The 20829-nt window shown below is 40.4% G+C and overlaps 1 protein-coding gene and 1 long non-coding RNA gene across 13 annotated transcripts; one reads left to right on the forward strand and one right to left on the reverse strand.

Moving 5' to 3' along the window:
• Positions 1-445: 445 nt before the first annotated feature.
• On the forward strand, positions 446-10130 carry LOC110502763 (uncharacterized). Of its 7 annotated transcripts, none has more exons than XR_016491068.1 (6): positions 450-583; positions 1978-2062; positions 2211-2448; positions 2933-3035; positions 5119-5320; positions 5534-10130. It is a non-coding gene; the product is annotated as an uncharacterized LOC110502763 (long non-coding RNA). The 7 variants fall into 7 exon arrangements; XR_016491072.1 differs by having other exon boundaries at positions 5134-5320; positions 5534-5790; XR_016491071.1 differs by having other exon boundaries at positions 461-583; positions 1355-2062; positions 2936-3035.
• Positions 7380-20829, reverse strand: cox11 (cytochrome c oxidase copper chaperone COX11). 6 transcript variants are annotated; one of them, XM_021581035.3, is made up of 5 exons: positions 20160-20829; positions 10307-10703; positions 9782-9937; positions 9254-9379; positions 7380-7883 (listed from the first exon to the last, which is right to left on the reverse strand). In XM_021581035.3, the coding sequence occupies exons 2-5, from the start codon at positions 10637-10639 to the stop codon at positions 7683-7685; spliced, it is 816 nt and encodes a 271-aa protein (XP_021436710.2). In that variant the 5' UTR covers positions 10640-10703; positions 20160-20829; the 3' UTR covers positions 7380-7682. The 6 variants fall into 6 exon arrangements, with proteins under 6 accessions (XP_021436710.2, XP_090073412.1, XP_021436706.2 ...); XM_090217286.1 differs by lacking the exon at positions 20160-20829 and adding an exon at positions 14913-15073 and having other exon boundaries at positions 10364-10703; XM_021581031.3 differs by lacking the exon at positions 20160-20829 and adding an exon at positions 14913-15073.

Below are 20829 nucleotides of genomic sequence, written 5' to 3' on the forward strand. Positions count from 1 at the left end.
GTTTTATAAATTGTTCAAATCCTGTTTAAATGTAATGGTTCTATCTCCGACGTGACTGCCTAAACAATCGGAATGATTCTAAAATGGTTGGTCGAGCCGGTCTTATTCTTCAATTTACTCAGCTCCATCATTTAACAATCTTTAAACAAACCAGACATGGTCCAAACTCCCATCTGTAGCCAATCTCTCCAAAATATTGGTCTGTGATTGATTAATAAAATGCATTAATTTCTCCAGATGTTTGCTTAAATATAAAATAGAAATGGAGAAATATCACCTGATCTTGGCAATAATAGATTAATTAATAGATAGTAGATTAATAGAATTAAAAAGGTGAACTGCTATTTTGGAGGGACCAGAAGTGTTGGCTGTGCATTTGGCCAATGACAGGCATCCACATTTAACCCCACCCACATGTGAAAATTGAAATATAAAGTTGTTTTTTGGTTAATATGCAAAAACAAGATAGGGGGAAAATGAAGTTTTTTTAATCTCGTTTTTTGTTGTTGCATGTAAACCAAAAAACAACTTGACATGTCAATGTTAACATGTAGGTGGGGTTAAACGCTTATACAGTGCCAAGGTAAGATTTCTCAATTTCTAGGTAACAGGCAAATGTCTCTATAAAAAAATGTACACTTAATAATAATGCTAATTTAGTATTTTCTACTTTTTGGTGAAGATGTCATTTTCTGACCGTAGAACGCAAGAATGACATCATTATTAGGCAAAAATACTAGTTATAGCCAATGAATTCCCAATGTGATTAGGTTGCAGTTCAAAACAGCCAAAACTAGCTAGCTTAAATTTTGAGTTAAGAAAATATTGGATGATACACATGTAAACAATTATGTTAGCTAGTTAGTTGGCTAGCTAATAAACTTAACAGAAATATCTAGCTATTGTTTTCCAATAAGTAAACTATAGTTAGCTTGCTAGCTAGCTAGACAGCCATTGATGCTGCAAAACTAACTAACCAAAACGTGGCTAACTACAACATTAAAATTATACAGCTATGGTAATCCTGGTTAGCTAAATGCTACCATATAACTAGACCCTTTCTGCTAAATGTACTGGTTAGCTAGCTAGCGAATGTTAACTAGCCCTAATGTGCTTGGAAGGGGTAACTCAGACACATAACAGGGGATATAAAGCTGAAGCATCCCTTTAGAACGTTTTCTCACCACAAAATATGGTAGTGAAAGGAAGTCAAGTCGCGGGTAGTGAGAGAGGATGGAACTAGGTGAAACTTGGTTTACATTCTGCTCATTTCTCAACGATGAAACATCTGATCACATTTTATGTTCTCAAAACTATTTTACCCCTATATTGTTGTATGTCCTCCGGATTCAAGAAGAAAGATGACGAGTCCAACGGTGATCCATTGATTTCGTCACCCTAATCTTGGCCATCCCCACAAGGGCAAATAACTCAAATAATGTTTGAATGCATGATGATAGAAACATACGATTTGGACCATTTGTTTTATTAAAGGAGTATCTACACAATTAACATATTATTTTACCCATTGGCCAAAATATGCGTTCTTTATTGGACACTAAATCAGATCATTTTGAACCTTTTCAGATTATGGAATTTTCACAATGCCTAGTAATTAGATGGCTATGCCTCTCTTAGTGTTATATATAGAATACAAAATCTACTCTGACCAAAATATTATTGCAGATAATTTTATGATGTTATTAGCTGTTGTATAAAGAAAACCATTGTCTGTCACCTTTTAAGCACAACAATGATAGTGTATTGACTTAAAAAATGAACTGCTGTTACTGTAAATTGTTAGCTAACTGATATCTTAGCTAACTATTGGCAATCTCATTCAATGATGCCATACAGCCAAAACAACAGTATCTATTGCTAGACTAGAGATATGCCCCATGCAATAGTTAGTCAGAGGTTGCACAAATAGTGTGTGGTGTCAGGAAAATAACCACACTCAACGTCAACAAAACAAAGGAGATAATCGTGGACTTCAGGAAACAGCAGAGGGAGCACCCCCCTATCCACATCGACGGGACAGTAGTGGAGAAGATTGAAAAATGTAAGTTCCTCGGTGTACACATCACGGACAAACTAAAATTGGCCACCCACACAGATAGCGTGGTGAAGAAGGCACAACAGTGCCTCTTCAACCTCAGGAGGCTGAAGAAATTTGACTTGTCACCAAAAACACTCACCAACTTTTACAGATGCACAATCGAGAGCATTCTGTCGGGCTGTATCACCACCTGGTACGGCAACTGCTCCGCCCACAACCGTAAGGCTCTCCAGAGGGTAGTGAGGTCTGCACAACGCATCACCGGGGGCAAACTACCTGCCCTCCAGACACCTACACCACCCGATGTCACAGGAAGGCCAAAAAGATCATCAAGGACAACAACCACCCAAGCCATTGCCTGTTCACCCCGCTGTCATCCAGAAGGCGAGGTCAGTACAGCTGCATCAAAACTGGGACAGAGAGACTGAAAAACAACTTATATCTCAAGGCCATCAGACTGTTAAACAGCCATCACTAATATTGAGTGGCTGCTGCCAACATACTGACTCAAATCTCTAGCCACTTTAATAATAAAACAATTGGATGTAATAAATGTATCACTAGTCACTTTAAACTATGCCACTTTATATATTGTTTACATACCCTACATTACTCATCTCATATGTATATACTGTACTCTATACCATCTACTGCATCTTGCCTATGCCGTTCGGCCATATATTTATATGTACACATTCTAATTAATTCCTTTACACTTGTGTGTATAAGGTAGTTGTTGTGAAATTGTTAGATTACTTGTTAGATATTACTGCACGGTCAGAACTAGATGCACAAGCATTTCGCTACACTCGCATTAACATCTGCTAACCATGTGTATGTGGCCAATAAAATGTGATTTGCAAATCCTTTCAGCAGGTCTCCTCCAGCTATCCACAACCATACTCTAAGGTGGAACCAGATCTGCCCGCCTTATTATTGAGCAATTCCACGCCAGCACAGGCCGAAAATATTTTTGGTATGTCAGATTGTTCTGGCAATTCTGACATAGTAACTTAATTGGGAGGAAGGATGTTTGACATGCTTTTTACATTTGAATCACAAACCATTTTTAATCCTGATGAAATTGGACATTTTAGACCCCTTTCCACACCCCCATGTAAGATTTTATGATCCGTAAACCATACATGATACAGACAACTTCTTGCTGTCATTATACTTATTATAGTTTGTGCTCAAATATGGAGTGTCAACATTGTGAAATGAAAAAATTCACAGTAATTTATTAAACATTACAAATGTTAATATCTCAATAGTACCCTTTTTGATTCAGCTGTTGTTTGGAACAATTTACTCTACCAGTAAATCAAAGTTATGATAAATGTTATTAGCACCACCACAATTTATTTGACTCCATCTGCGGGTGATTTTCTAATGTGCAATCCCAAAGGAGGTCTGTGTTTGGTTAAAGATCTACATTGTCAATTTATATGTATAAAATGGGTAAAAATCTACAAAAGTACCAAAGAGCCAACTCTGGAAATTGGTTGTGTTTGAAAAGTACACTGCTCAAAAAAATAAAGGGAACACTAAAATAATACATCCTAGATCTGAATAAATGAACTATTTTTATTAAATACTTGTTTCTTTACATAGTTGAATGTGCTGACCACAAAATCACACAAAAATGATCAATGGAAATCAAATTGATCAACCCATGGAGGTCTGGATTTGGAGTCACACTCAAAATTAAAGTGGAAAACCACACTACAGGCTGATCCAACTTTGATGTAATGTCCTTAAAACAAGTCAAAATGAGGCTCAGTAGTGTGTGTGGCCTCCACGTGCCTGTATGTCCTCCCTACAACGCCTGGGCATGCTCCTGATGAGGTGGCGTATGGTCTCCTGAGGGATCTCCTCCCAGACCTGTTCTAAAGCATCCGCCAACTCCTGGACAGTCTGTGGTGCAACGTGGCGTTGGTGGATGGAGCGAGACATGATGTCCCAGATGTGCTCAATTGGATTCAGGTCTGAGGAACGGGCGGGCCAGTCCATAGCATCAATGCCTTCCTCTTGCACGAACTGCTGACACACTCCAGCCACATAAGGTCTAGCATTGTCTTGCATTAGGAGGAACCCAGGGCCAACTGCACCAGCATATGGTCTCACAAGGGGTCTGAGGATCTCATCTCGGTACCTAATGGCAGTCAGGCTACCTCTGGCAAGCACATGGAGGGCTGTGCGGTCACCAAAATAAATGCCACCCCACACCATGACTGACCCACCGCCAAACCGGTCATGCTGGAGGATGTTGCAGGCAGCAGAACGTTCTCCACGGCATCTCCAGACTCGTCACATGTGCTCAGTGTGAACCTGCTTTCATCTGTGAAGAGCACTGGGCGCCAGTGGTGAATTTGCCAAATCTTGGTGTTCTCTGGCAAATGCCAAACGTCCTGCACGGTGTTGGGCTGTAAGTACAACCCCCACCTGTGGACGTCGGGCCCTAATACCACCCTCATGGAGTCTGTTTCTGACCGTTTGAGCAGACACATGCACATTTGTGGCCTGCTGGAGGTCATTTTGCAGGGCTCTGGCAGTGCTCCTCCTTGCACAAAGGCAGAGGTAGCGGTCCTGCTGCTGGGTTGTTGGCCTCCTCCACGTCTCCTGATGTACTGGCCTGTCTCCTGGTAGCGCCTCCATGCTCTGGACACTACACTGACAGACACAGCAAACCTTCTTGCCACAGCTCGCATTGATGTGCCATCCTGGATGACCTGAGCCACTTGTGTGGATTGTAGACTCCGTCTCATGCTACCACTAGAGTGAAAGCACCACCAGCATTCAAAAGTGACCAAAACATCAGCCAGGAAGCATAGGAACTGAGAAGTGGTTTGTGGTCACCACCTGCAGAACCACTCCTTTATTGGGGGTGTCTTGCTAATTGCCTATAATTTCCACCTGTTGTCTATTCCATTTGCACAACAGCATGTGAAATCTGTCAGTCAGTGTTGCTTCCTAAGTGGACAGTTTGATTTCACAGAAGTGTGATTGACTTGGAGTTACATTGTGTTGTTTAAGTGTTCCCTTTATTTTTTGAGCAGTGTATATTGTTCCAGACACCTGACAGAGGAGTGCTGCCAAGCTGACCAAGGAGAAGAAAGCCTTCCAAGAGTCCCACAAGCAGACACTGGATGACTGGCAAGGAGAGAAGGACAAAGTCAACATTCTGACCAAGGCCACAGCAATATTGAGGATGAGCAGTCTCTGGGAGCTCAGCTCCAGAAAGAGATCTAGGAACTCCAGGTACAGTATGGGATCTAAACTCAAGTACAGGAAAGCACACCTGAATAATTTCCTGAAAAAAAAACGAACATTTCATCAGGTAGCACACATTTTTCCTGGTGGCTCAGTTGCTTGAAAGATGATGCTTCTTGCTTATGCTGCTTAACATTGTAAAAGATGGTGTTTTTGACTATTGTAGTATTCATCCCCCCCCTGCTCCTGCCCCTGTTCTAGGCCCATATTGAGGAGCTGGAGGAGGAAATTGAGGCTGAGCGTGATGCCAGGGCTAAGGTTCAGAAGCAGATGGTCGATCTCTCCAGGGAACATGAAGAGATCAGTGAGAGGCTGGAGGTGCTGTTTTAAATTGAGATAACCAAAAAAGTGTTCACTACAAGATTCCATGTGTGTTATTACATAGTTTTGATGTCCTCTATTATTCTACAATGTAGAAAATAGTAAAAATAAAAACCTTTGAATGAGGTGTTCTAAAATTTTTGACCGGTAGTGTAAAGTGTTACCCTTACTTCGGTCTCTTGTTTCTCATCCAGGGTTTGGGATCTTAATCAAGCTGGTGTAAGAAAAAAACTACTCATTCAAGAGTTGTCCAAACTTGACTGGTACCCTATAGGTTTTTTTTTCTTTTTTAAAAAAACACAGATTATTCCTGTATGATGAAAAGCACTTTACAAATGTAAATTGTTATATCGACAGGCCCAAAATGAAATGTTTCTAAAAGAAAGAATAAGCACAAACATGGTAGCAATTTAAAAGGAAAACTTTAAGAGATTGTGGGGAAATTCTCAAATGAAAGTTCTCAGAGAACAACACATTTGTCTTTGAATTGTCAGATTATGAGCAGGTAAATGGGAAAATGGCAAACATATTGATGTATCATTCGGCAGATATACGCATCCATAATGATTAGTGATAACCTCTAGTGGTGAAATTGCAGCAATACAAACACAAAAGGCATTTACAAGGTTGAGGGATAAATTGACCCTTAATAAATCCTGTTGCGACTCTAGGGGCAGTATTTTCATTTTTGGATAAAAAAAGTTCCCGTTTTAAACAAGATATTTTGTCACGAAAAGATGCTCGACTATGCATATAATTGACAGCTTTGGATAGAAAACACTCTGACGTTTCCAAAACTGCAAAGATATTGTCTGTGAGTGCAACAGAACTGATGTTACAGGCGAAACCCAGATAAAAATCCAATCAGGAAGTGCCGCATTTTTTGAAACCACTTCATGCCAATGACTCCTTATATGGCTGTGACTGGGCTACGAATGAGCTTACGCTTTCTACGTATTCACCAAGGTGTCTACAGCATTGTGACATCTTTTTACACATTTATGTTGAAGAATAGCCGTAAGGGACTACATTGAGCAAGTGGTCACATGATGGCTCCCGCAGAAAATCTTGCATAAAGTACACAAGTAGCCATTTTTCCAATCGCTTCTTATGAGAAACCAATTGTCCCGGTGGATATTTTATCGAATAGATATGTGAAAAACACCTTGGATTGATTCTTAACAACGTTTGCCATGTTTCTGTCGATATTATGGAGCTAATTTGGAAAAAAGTTCAGCGTTGTAGTGACTGCATTTTCCGGTCGATTTCTCAGCCAAACGTGAAGAACAGAGCTATTTCGCCTACAAAAATAATATTTTTGGAAAAAAGGAACATCTGCTATCTAACTGGGAGTCTCCTGAGTGAAAACATCCGAAGTTCTTCAAAGGTAAATGATTTAATTTGATTGCTTTTCTTATTTTCTTGAAAATGTTGCCTGCTGTTAGCAGAGCCTAGCATAGCAATATGCCATGATAAACTTACACAAATGCTTGTCTAGCGTTGGCTGTAAAGCATATTTTGAAAATCTGAGATGACAGTGTGATTAACAAAAGGCTAAGCTGTGTCTCAATATATTTAATTTGTGATTTTCATGAATAGGAAGATTTATGTCCACGGCGTTATGCTAATTAGTTTGAGGCTATGATTACGCTCCCGGATCCGAGTTTGAGAGTCACAAGAAGTTTTTAAATGGGGGGGGGGGGTAGAACAGTCTGATTAGTCCTCATAGCTCAAATCATAATTTATTTGATTGAAGAACACTGTACAGTCTTAAAGACACTTGATAAGTGTCATCACATGGACAACATTTTTACATAACCCCTTCTCTGTACATGATCATTTTCGTATATTATCTTTGCATTATCAGATTCAGGGATGAATGACTATTACAGCAATCATCTGTGTCTAATACACACACCTTAACATTTTGTGTAACATCCTGTAGATCCACGATATGGATTGAATGCCTGTATATATTGGACTAACTCAGCATCTCTGAGGAGAACAATAAATAGTATGAGGCCAATCTTCAGCTGTGTAGGGAAATCGGACTATATCCGGGGAGGGGTAGTTTCTGTCCCTCCTTGGCCTCGAAGAAGGTGTATGAGAGTGTGATGGTGTCGACACGGGCCATACGTGGGTCCTCGTCAAACTCAGGGTCGATGTAAAAGAACACGGGCATGTCCACTTCCTCTTTAGGGTTCAACCGCTGCTCCTCAAAACAGAAACACTGGGAGGGGAGAAGAGATTCGATATCGAGGTAAATATCAGAGGTTCAATTTAGGTCAGGAGTCCCCACAACAAACTAAATAATGTATATGAAGCTGTGTGTGAGTCAGTGTTGTGTTCAAGACCACCTAAAGCGAGACCTGTCTCAACACTGATGTGAGCTGCAGTGCTTACCCAAAAAAGTATTGCAGACTGACAATCAATGAAGAGGTGCATACAACACTCCTTCCGTGGCCTCAAACTGCTCTTAAACACCAGTAAAACCAAATGCATGCTTTTCAACCGTTCGCTGCCTGCACCCGCACGCCTGACTAGCATCACCACCCTGGATGGTTCCGACCTAGAATATGTGGACATCTATAAGTACCTAGGTGTCTGGCTAGACTGTAAACTCTCCTTCCAGACTCATATCAAACATCTCCAATCTAAAATAAAATCTAGAGTCGGCTTTCTATTCCGCAACAAAGCCTCCTTCACTCACGCCGCCAAACTTAACCTAGTAAAACTGACTATCCTACCGACCCTCGACTTTGGCGATGGAAGCTATTTTGTAGATGACAATACTCTACTCAGCAAACTGGATGCAGTTTATCACAGTGCCATCCATTTTGTTACTAAAGCACCTTATACCACCCACCACTGCAACCTTTATGCTCTAGTCCGCTGGCCCACGCTACATATTCGTCGCCAGACCCACTGGCTCCAGGTCATCTACAAGTCTTTGCTAGGTAAAGCCCCGCCTTATCTCAGCTCACCGGTCACCATAGCAGCACGCACTCCAGCAGGTATATCTCACTGGTCACCCCCAAAGCAAATTCCTCTTTTGGCCGCCTTTCCTTCCAGTTCTCTGCCAATGACTGGAACGAACTGCAAAAATCACTGAAGCTGGAGACTCATATCTCCCTCACTAGCTTTAAGCACCAGCTATCAGAGCAGCTCATAGATCACTGCACCTGTACATAGCCCATCCAACTACCTCATCCCAATACTGTATTTATTTATCTTGCTGCTTTGCACCCCAGTATCGTTACTCGCACATTCATCTTCTGCACATCTATTCACTCCAGTGTTTAATTGGTATATTGTAATTACTTCGCTACCATGGCCTATTTATTGCCTTACCTCCCTTATCTTACCTCATTTGCACACACTGTATATACTTTTTCTACTGTATTATTGATCGTATGTTTGTTTATCCCATGTGTAACTGTGTTGTTGTATGTGTCGAACTGCTTTGCTTTATCTTGGCCAGGTCGCAGTTGTAAATGAGAACTTGTTCTCAACTAGCCTACCTGGTTAAATAAAGGTGAAATATATATATATATATTTTTTTTATAAAATAAATGACATGGACTACATGTTCATTAGTACCTGTATCTTGTTGAAGTACTGTCCAGCCTCAAAGGGCACAACGTTGTAGGTGGAGATCCCAATAACAGGTTTGTCTGTAGGGTTCTTGGCTCTATAGAAGGCCAGGGCAGTCTCTCCTGGAACCACCTGGAACACAACATACGCAATAAAATACCTATATTGTAACACACATAAAATACCTATTGTAACAACACAAACATACTTGTGACCAATGTCTTGACTTAATTGTGGAAACGCATCTATATGTCCATATGTTTTTCTTGTTCACCTGCCTGGGGACTGCCGATGGATATTAGCTGTTGGCTAAATCTGGTACAACGTATCTTTTCTCAAGTGTACTGAATGTTATGTTTTGTTGTTCATTGTCCCTGTTCAAAAAAACATAATAATAATAAGATAACTAAAACACACAATAAGGATTTGTTTTCTGCTAAAAGTAATGGTTTAATTGTCAGTCTTCTAATGTATCCTCCTTACTGGGTGTGTGTGGAGGGAGAGCGAGTGAGCACTATATTAAGCATGTCTTACGTATATCTCAGACTGCTGCGGGCGGAAGTTCCACTGCATGCTGGCGTGTGTGTCAGCGTTGAAGGTGATCTTAATGATGCGGTCCATCACCGGCGTCATCGTCTCCACCTGCTCTGCATCGTGACCTGCCACCGCCGTCCCACCCAGACCGGACGCCTAGAGACAGACACACAACAGATGAGACAGCTATCTAATAAATCCATCCATCTTTCACCCACTATTTTCAGGTCTTCTTGTAATACTTAGTTCCAGATTTAATGAAAGCTTCTATAATGACTTGTAAGCAAACCAGCAATTTGAGATGTGCTACTATATCTACCTCCACAAATAAAACATTAAAAATCTTCAAGTGGCAGTACTACTGTATCAAACATTGTATGTTTCTCTGGGTCCATCTCTGCTCTCCTACCCGTCCCAGAGCCATATAGTTTAACATGGACGACATTTTGAATTACAGTGTCACGTAAATACATAATGCAAAAACTTTAATGTCCATACTCTCTAAATATATGATTCTGCTCCTACCTGGCAGTAGAGTCTGTAGAGGGGTACAGCAGCGTAGGACATGCCGATCATACCCACCCCCGCAGCAGCGATATACGTCAGCACCGTCTTGTTCCTCTTCCTCCACTCATCCTCCTGCTGCTTGGTCTGGCTCTTCCAACTCTTGGCCCCCCGTATTTGGGTGTTGAGGCGTGAGGGAAGCCTCCTACAGAGGAACCACTGGGCGTAGCTGTGGAGGCCCCTGGCTCCCTTGCCCTGAAGACCCCTGATACAGGTCTGTATGTTTGAGGATGTCCGTAAGACAGAGTTCTTTGAGCAGCATAGGGACTCACGGACAAGGATGGGGAGTAGCATGACTGCAGTGGGTTTATAAGTTCAAGCTTCAGTCGAGTCAGATGCTGCTCCTATCTGGGTTCACCTGGGTGTGAAAACATTGAAATGTGTTAACGTGAATGTTTCTGAACTAACTAAACCTTCATGTTGATAACTGATAGGTTCAGGGATAGATTGGGCTAAACTGACAGCACCACTTCAGCAGTGTTAAGGCATAACAACAAGTCTAGCTACAGTTGAAGTCGGAAGTTTACATACACTCAGGTTGGAGTCATTAAAACACATTTTTCAACCACTCCACAAATTTCTTGTTAACAAACTATAGTTTTGGCAAGTCGGTTAGGACATCACATTGTGCATGACACAAGTAATTTATCCAAAAACTGTTTATAGACAGATTATTTAACTTATAATTCACAGTATCACAATTCCAGTGAGTCAGAGGTTTACATACACTAAGTTGACTGCCTTTAAACAGCTTGGACAATTGAAGAAAATTATGTAATGGCTTTAGAAGCTTCTGATAGGCTAATTGACATCATTTGAGTCAATTGGAGGTGTACCTTCAAACTCAGTGCCTCTGCTTGACATGTGAAAGTCAAAAGAAACCAACCTCTGGTTTTAAGTCTGGTTCATCCTTGGGAGAAATTTCCAAATGCCTGACGGTACCACGTTAATCTCCACAAACAATAGCATGAAAGTATAAACACCATGGGACCATGCAGCCATCATAACGCTCAGGAAGGAGACACGTTCTGTCTCCTAGAAATTTACGTGCTTTGGTGTGAAAATTGTAAATCAATCCCAGAACAACAGCAATGGACCTTGTGAAGATGCTGGAGGAAACAGGTACAAAAGTATCTATATCCACAGTAAAACGAGTCCTATATCGTCATAACCTGATAGGCCGCTCAACAAGGAAGAAGCCACTGCTCCAAAAAAGCCAGACTACGGTTTGCAACTGCACATGGAGAAATGTCCTCTGGTCTGATGAAACACAAATAGAACTGTTTGGCCATAACGACCATCATTATGTTTGTAGGAAAAAGGGGAAGCTTGCTGGCCGAAGAACACCATCCCAACCGCGAAGCACGGGGGTGGCAGCATCCTGTTGTGGGGGTGCTTTGCTGCAGGAGGGACTGGTGCACTTCACAAAATAGATGACATCATGAGGGAGGAAAATTATGTGGATATTTTGAAGCAACATCAAGACATCAGTCAGGAAATTAAAGCTTGGTCACAAATGGGTCTTCCAAATGGACAATGACTCCAAGCATACTTCCAAAGTTGTCAAAAATGGGAGTATGGGAGTGGCCATCACAAAGCCCTGACCTCAACTGAAAAAGCGTGTGAGCAAGGAGGCCTACAAACCTACACTAGCTCTGTAAGGAGGAATGGGCCAAAAGTCACCGAAACATTTGACCCAAGTTAAACAACTTAAAAGGCAATGTTACCAAATACTAATTGAGTATGAATGTAAACTTCTGACCCACTGTGAATGTGATGAAAGAAATGAAAGCTGAAATATTTCTCTACTATTATTCTGACATTTCACATTCTTAAAATAAAGTGGTGACCCTAAATTACCTAAGACAGGAAATTTTTACAAGGATTAAATGTCAGGAATTGTGAAAAACTGAGTTTAAATGTATTTGGCTAAGGTGTATGTAAACTTCTGACTTCAACTGTAGCTAATGCCGGTTCACTGCACTACAATAACCTGTCACTGGTAAAAATACAGATAAAAACGGAATTTATAAAACATATTTGGTAAAGCAAGAAAGCAAAACCCTTCGCTAGCTAGTAAGACAGTCTGTTAGCTAATGTGACGCTCCATTAGCCCTTACAGGATAAGTACTGTTTTGCGTAGCACAGAATTTTCCACAGGCTTAAGTTGGCGATACGATCTTCGATTCGCCCAAACATATCTTCTAAAATATCAGTGTTCAGTTGCAGCTGGTTTGTTTGAATTTAGAAAAAGTTCAGTTATTAAAATAAATGGCTTGTTTTTTTGCTCCATGAAGTAATCCAACAATGTGTATGCTGCCATCTTGCCTATTTATAAATGTATATTTAAACTATTTATACATCTTCTTTCATTGGGCGTTGAAGCTTTTCAGTTGTCAAGTCGGCCTTTTAAAGTGTGTTGCATTATGGGGATAAACATTCATCGCCTGCATTGTGGGAGGCTCTATTGTCAATCAATCATTAAGGTGTTTTTGATGCGAACATGACCAAAGACGTGACAAACAGGAACCAACTCTGCCGCAATTCATGTATTCAGTGGATATGTAGAAATGAATGTAATATAATGGTCTCTCACCAATTTATGTTCAACAGACACACATTTTCAGTTTGTGAGTGTGTGATATGGGGGTTGGAGACAACTTTTATAAACACTGTCATGTTGCACTGAACCTTGCGGGTGGAAATCCACATCAGTGTCCGACTTTCGGCTGTTACAGATGCACCTCCCCCGACAACACTCTTAGACTTTCATCAACCACAGGAGGCTGCTGAGGAGAGAACAGCTCTATAACGGCTGGAATGGAGCAAATGGAATAGCTGTGTTTGAGGTATTTCCAGTCATTACCACAAGCCCGTTCTCCCCAATTAATGTACTAACAACATCCTGTGTCATCAACAGTCTGTTGCATTCACCACTAAAACTAGCCCAATGACTGAGACAGGTGTGTCCACACCAAAGTGCTGCATGCCATGACACAACTGTCTCAATTAATGAGGGAAGAGTTAAAATAGACAAGATGGAGTACAAGGTTGGATTAGTTCATGGAACAAAACATTGATTTCTTTAAAAGCTGCAATATGTTACTTTTTGGGGGACCCAGCCATATTCACATACAAATGTGCATTATAGATCTGTCACAAATATTGAAAGCAAGTCTAAGAAGCGGTATATGTTCTATGTGCATTACTTCTATACTTCCCGTTCATAACTTTCGTTTTTGCATGTTTTACTTTCAGTTTGGTACACCAGCTTCAAAAAGCTGAAAATAAAAAAAATTGCAGTAAAAGTAAAGATACCTTAAAAAAGAAAATAACTAAAGTAAAAGTAACCTAGTAAAATACTACTTGTGTAAAAGTCTAAAAGTGTTTGGTTTAAAATGTACTTAAGTATCAAAAGTATAAATCATTTAAAATGTGTTACATTAAGCAAACTAGACGACATGATTCTTGTTTTTTATATATATATATTTACGGGTAGCCAGGAGCGCAGTTCAACACTCAGACATAATTTACAAACGAAGCATGTGTTTAGTGAGTCTGCCAGATCAGAGGCAGTAGGGATGACCAGGAATGTTCTCTTTATAAATGCGCGAATTAGATAATAGTGAAAGACTAATTAGACAAGTACTTGTGGGTGTTAGGGAAAATATATGGAGTAAAACGTACATCATTTTCTTTAGGAATGTAGTAAAGTAAAAGCTGTCAAAAATATAAATAGTAATTTAAAGTACAGATACACACCCCCCCCCCCCCCCCGACTTAAGTAGTACTTTAAAGTATTTTTTACTTTAGTACTTTACACCACTGCATTTTTGGTTATGGAAAATACATTTCACAGTGGTTTAGATGGTAAAATGATTCCCTACACTATACACTACTTGCTTGCTGTCACAAACAAATTATGGGAATTATTCGAATTTTAACAACCAGGAAAAGGAAGAGCGATTTCTGTATAGTACGTATTTAATAACGGAGCATTTTCTGAATTCAAACGAAAAACCTGCAACTGGAGAGGGACATACATGTTAGAAGATACGTGTTTGACCGAATCGAGAACGAAGTTATCGCAAAGTTAAGGTTGGTCGAAAATTCAGTGCTACGCCAAACGGTACTTATCATGTAAGGCTAATGGAGCATCATTAGCAGTTACAATCTGCTAGCTAACGAGACATAACAGTAGAGTAACGTTACCTCTTGAGCTGTGAAAATAAAGACAGACATGGTTGGCCAGAATATTCTCAACACAGCCGATGTGAAAGAGCATTGAGAAACCCCTTAATATTATCATCTCGCTAATTTAGCTACACAATATAACATATACTAGCTAACTACTGTTCGTTTCTAAAAAAAATCCATAGGAAACAATTATTCATTAGTAAACATGCGCAGGCTAATGTAGCTAGCTACGGGTAAGTTGCTTTGGTACAAACAAGCTACAAACTACATATAAATCGTACCTGCTCATGCCGCCAAGGTCTCGTTTAGTGTTGATACTGCCCAAAGTCAATACGATAGGTAACGTTAGATGATAGTGTTAATAACTCACCAAGTAAATTCAGCTCCCACACAACCTTGGATTGTACATTACAAAACATAAGAAAAGCATGGTCCAGCGGTTTAACGTCCCCCCCTTGATACGAGGACCATAATCATAGGTTCCGGACAGTGCTATTGTTCCGCCAGCTCTTCTTTTTCTTCAAATGTTTTAGGTGCCTACCGCCACCTACTGTATTGGCAGTGTATCAGCCTACTAATCTGTAGTACAGTATGAATTCATTACACTTTGTGAAAAAAATACAAATACAAATGACCAACTAACCCTGCACCCATTAAAACCTCAAAACTATTCCATTACTTTGGCCCCCTCTGATCCTGTTCAAAACATCTTGTACACCCAAGTACTTCTCTGCAGCTGCCACCACATCTATCCTCTCTGATTTACATGTCATTCCTGCAGTACTTGACAACCATGGCCAAGAGCACCAAACAAAAACAACCTTAACGAAGCACAGGTTATTCCGATCACTCTATTGGCCTTGGCCTACTCATAGGGATCCTCTTAAGAGCCCTCACCCTGGACCCATCTTCCTCTACTACTCTCTTCACTACCTCAGCATAGGACACCTTTGTGGACTACTCTGATCCTGGCAACCTCAACCTGCCTTTCTCTCATTGGACACCTCTGATCGCCATCACCATGGGTACCTCACATCTAGGAATCAGATCCATAAGGTAAAAAATCCCACTCCCACTGGGCCAGGAATATCTTTGTCATCATCAAGATGAGGCTCAAACTCAGCGGTCTTCACCGAAGCTGCCACCGCAGTTAATTCACCCTCACTCTCGTCATGTTCAAGTTCCTTCTGTAGCTCTTCCAAAAGATCTGTGTGATCCACCACTCCATATTCACTCAAAACATGTTCCACTTGTTTCCTTTTTATCCATGTCCTCCATCTTACTCACACCTCATGACCACACCGACAGCCATTCCTCTTCCCTCAACCTTTCTTGACAATAATTAGCTATTTAACACACAATCACTTAGAAAATTAGTACATCCAAATTCCAAATATGATTATAGATAGGGGAAATGCATTCAACACAGGAAATAGTACCAAAAGCTACATTAGATGGTCTGTATTTCTCCTTCGCCAGCTACTGTAGTAGGCTACTTAAACCCGCATTCACAACTTGTTAACACACATTCAGAATTATAATTATTGGAATAGCCCTGAAATGCTAAATCTGTATAGCCTTTGCTTGCAGAAAATGTATTCAGAGAAAACCTGTGGGAAGTTGACTGTTGACTTGAATGCAGTGAGAGCTGAAGAGAGAAGCCCAATTCGTCTGAAATTCAGACTCCTTCCAGCAGGTGGCGTTTTTTTGTTGTTTCGCCCACCAAGCAAGGATTTTTTTCTATGCAGGTCAATGTGTCGACCGAATTTCGTCATTAAAAAAAATTAATGGCTTATTTGCTACGTGAGGTTTATTTGATTGAATATACGTTTTGTAATGCTTATGTTGTACTGATTTAAGTAGTTGACGTGACATCCCGGGCAACTTTTTGGGGAAAAAACACTTTATATTGGAGTTTATATTGATCTCGAGATGGCTATGCATATTCATGGGATGACGCTAGTAGCATCTCTCCAGTGGTGAAAAAAGTACCCAATTGTCATACTAGAGTAAACGTATAGATATCTTAATAGAAAGTTACAAGTAAAAGTTACCCAGTAAAATACTACTTGAGTAAAAGTTTTAAAGTATTTGGTTCTAGATATTGTAATGAAACAGCAGGGAGCAGGTCTCGAACCCTCAACCTTCTAGCCCGAGGTCCAGCGTGCTATCGACTGTGCCGCAAAAGCATGCTCGTGCGGCAGTGTCTTATAAACTCAGGGTCGTTATAATATACTTAAGTTTGCCATTTGGATAAGGTTGTTGTCAGGGAAACCACTCCAATGCTCCTTGTGCCCCCTACTGCTGGTCAGGCGTATTTGAAGGATCGGAATGATGTGCAATTAATAAATTGTTTTATTGTGAAATTAATATGTTTGATTTTTAAGGTTAGGGATAAGTGCAGTGCATAGTGTCACTTTTTAGGATGTCAATATAAATGAATGTATGGTTGTGTAATTTTGTATGGTCTTTTAATCATTATGTGTTATTGTTTTTCCCCAGAGGATCACTTTGGAAATAATGGTTTTAATTAATACTTTCAAGTGATATCCTCTGGGTCCACATTTTGCTGTATATGTCTGTTGCCGAAAATAAATTAAAGAAGTATCAAAAGTAAAAGTATGAATAATTTCAAATTCCTTCTATTAAGCAAAGCAGTTGGCACCATTTTTCTTGTTTTTAAAATGAATAGCCAGAGGAAAACTCCAACACTCAGACATCATTTACAAAAGATGCATTTGTGTTTAGTTAGTCCGCCAGATCAGAGGCAGAAGGGATGACCATGTGTTGTCTTGATAAGTGCGTGAATTGGACAATTTTCCTGTCCTGCTAAGCATTCAAAATGTAACGAGTACTTTTGGGTGTCAGTGAAAATGTATGAAGTAAAAAGTACATTATTTTCTTTAGGAATGTAGTGAAGTAAAAGTTGTCAAAAATATAAATAGTAAAGTACAGATACCAAAAAAAGATTGCTTTGGCTGTAAAGCGTCATTTCAAAATCTGAGACGACAGGGTGATTAAGTAGTACTTTACACCACCACATCTCTCTCCATTAAATACAGGCAGTTGACGTCAATAACCCTCATCGAATATTCAAAAAAGGATGTGAAAAATTAGATGTATTTATCAATCCAAAGAAAGAAAGAAAGAATAGGCAGGAGCTAGACAGTCCGCCGTGAGCTTTGTGGACTACTCCCATTGTTAGTGCGGAGCGACATGTGTCTTGTCAGTATATACATGATCTTTGATATAATTAATCAGCTATTAAACTGTAACAGGGTGGTGGCTCCATGAATTGCAGAAAATAGTGGGTAATAATGTGATTTTGTACTGTGAGCATATTGTTCCATTTGAAATAATTGCTTGTGTGCTCTGATTAGGTGCATGTATGAAGGAGACTGCGCCACCACCATAGAGATAGTCAAGGTCCTTGCAACCTGGGATCCTTAGGACTTCCCTACCCATTGAAGTTGACATTTAAAATGGTTATGGTAAGGATTAAGGTAGGGACATCACACGGACCCTGGATAGCACTAACCTCCAAGGACTCTTCTTTGTATCTGTCCCATTATGCCCTCTGTGAGCACATGGGCAGCGCCATTGAGGCCATCTTAATTTTGAAGTAGTACAGTTTATTCTTCTACTACTTCTATGAGTTGGTAAGCAGACTGAAAGGGTGCATACTGCCACCTGGAGTGTGTTCTTTGAACAGGTATAAAGCCAAGGTTGAAAATGTACTGCCACCTACAGTTATAGAATGTTTCCTCACAAGTATAATTCATTGCCTGAATGTCCTGATGACCTGGATGGAATTATGTGATCATGCCTTAACTCAAAGGAAGTCCCAACCAGTTGACTACTTCAAAATTGTGAAAGTCCTCAATAGCACTGCCCATGCTAAAACAGGCTTTTGGGCACTAGAGTTGTCTATATATTAAGGCTATGACCGCCACCTGTTTCCTCCAAAATGATGGTGCATGTGTTAATCTGTAAGTATTCACAGCTGGCTGTGGATTTAGCGAAAGCCAGCCAGGTGGTCGTGTTCCCCTGATCAGACGTTGCTGATGCATGCCAGATCTTACAACGCCTGGATAGGTATTTTACGTATCAGCTAATGCTGCATTGATAACCATGTGGGAAGGTAGTAATTATCAGTGTGTGAAGCGGTAAATACCAGTTGGATGCACGTTGAGAAACGCAGATTGGCTCATGGCCAACAAGCTGTTGCAATCTAGAAGAAAAAGAAACGCACACCTATTTAGATGAGGAAAATAAAGGAGAGCCGCACACTAGGAGCTCAGATGCAAAAATGTAATATCCAACGTTTCGACAGGCAAGCTGTCTTCATCAGGGTATAATCACAAACACTGCGGTATGACTCGTTTATATAGTGTCAAGACACACAGGTGTATGTAATCATGGCCAAGTGTGGCCTAATATCATTGGTTAATTCTCAAATATTAAAATGGCATATAAAGAACAGCATACAAAAAAAGGTAAATCCGTTCAGGAATATATTGGGGTGGTAAATCCGAGTGTATCAATTGATCTCTGCCCCATGAAAATACGACCAAGGGAAGGTCCGAAAACACATTAGAGATTATCATCGGATTTTAGAATGTGCCAATGTTTGTGAACAATTCCCTTAATTTTTTCAGAGCACTTTGAATAGCTGGTAGTTAGAACACAAGAATGTGTCTTTTTGAGAGACTGACCTTGAAAAAGGTCATGTCTCGTTTTGTTTTCAATGGCAATATTAATCTGATCATTTTTGTACCCCCTCTCCTTGAATCTTCTTTGCATCTCAGCCATATTTCTGTCGAAACCTGAATGATTTTTGCAAATTCTTTTGATTAGACAGAATTGGCTGTAGGGCAAACTATTTTTCAAGGGAAGTGGGTGTCAACTGTCAGCTCTCAACAAACAGTTACGATCAGTAGGTTTCCTGTAAAGATCAGTGTATAGAACATTATTTTTCACACAAGATCAAGAAATCTGATACACATCAAATCAGTTTGCATAGTAAATCTCAAATGATCAGAACAGGAGTTAAGAAAAGCATAAAATGCCTGGAGCTGTTTTGCATCACCCCTCCATAGAAAAAAAATATCAATATAACGATTCCAAATAATGATGTTAGGCAAGAAAACATTTGAGAGGATTGAAAATAGACTTTCTCCATGTGACCCACATACAAATTAGCATAGTTATGAGCCATGGGGGATCCCATAGCAGTACCCTTCGTCTGAATAAATAAACCATTTAGAAACATAGTAGTTGTGTGTGAGTACTATTTCAGCCAATGTTATAATGCAGGCACTGGAAGGTAGTTAATTAGGGTCACGTTGCAGAAGAAAATGTTCCATAGCTTCAATACCACCCTCGTGTGGAATATATTTGTGTATAACGACTCAACATCAAAAGTAACTAACAAGGTATTCTCAGGGAGAGGATCAAGAGATTCAATGATAGAGATCATACTGCTGGTGTCCTTTACGAAGCAAGGAGACATGGGCAAGGCTCAATATCTTGCTTGATACATTAAAGACACTCAGTCCTGTGTGTTCTGGGACCGTGTGAATGGTCCCCTATGCCTCTGAAAGTCGTTTCTTCTTACCCCGTCGGGTGCGGCATCTCGTCGATGAGCGTGCCTGCGGCCACCTCCGCCCTTCGGTCGGCCCAGTCTCTCGTTGAATAAAAAACTGCCACTGGAAGCCGATGAGGCGCTGGTTGTAGAGTGTTGGTCAGACGGGGGTGGATCGAAGTAAGCGTCATTCCTCCTGCGTCTGCCATGGAGAGGAGGAACCTCCTTTGTCAGGGTTTCTCCAGAAGTTTACTTTATCCTCGGCCTTGTCTTTTTTGTCTTGGTTGAATTGATTTTATGTTCCTTTATTTCTGTAGACCACTTGTCTCGGAGTGCTTGGTTAGTTTATCAGTTTATTGAATATGCCATCATCATTAACAGCTATTTGTAGAGCTGTGCGCTTGTCTTTAATCGTGTTAACCATTTCAATAAAATCATTTTTCAACTGGTCAACAATTAATGTAATTAAATCAATAGAGCATTTGTTCAGGATGGCACACCAGCGCTCACATAAATCATCTGCGGGCTGTCCCAATTATCGTTATTTTTGCCACGAGTCCCCGTGGAATAGTGCCTTGACGCACATAATCACTAAGAGTGACTATGTGTAGATGCGTTCTCATCTGGCGCCTAGATAAATGTAACAGTTATTTCGAGGTCAGAATTACCTTCCGGCATGTCAAAAAAGGGACTCCGAAACAAT

Source organism: Oncorhynchus mykiss, chromosome 23 (genome assembly GCF_057628025.1).
Source record: "Oncorhynchus mykiss isolate SJ-2025 chromosome 23, ASM5762802v1, whole genome shotgun sequence".
NCBI lineage: Eukaryota > Metazoa > Chordata > Actinopteri > Salmoniformes > Salmonidae > Oncorhynchus > Oncorhynchus mykiss.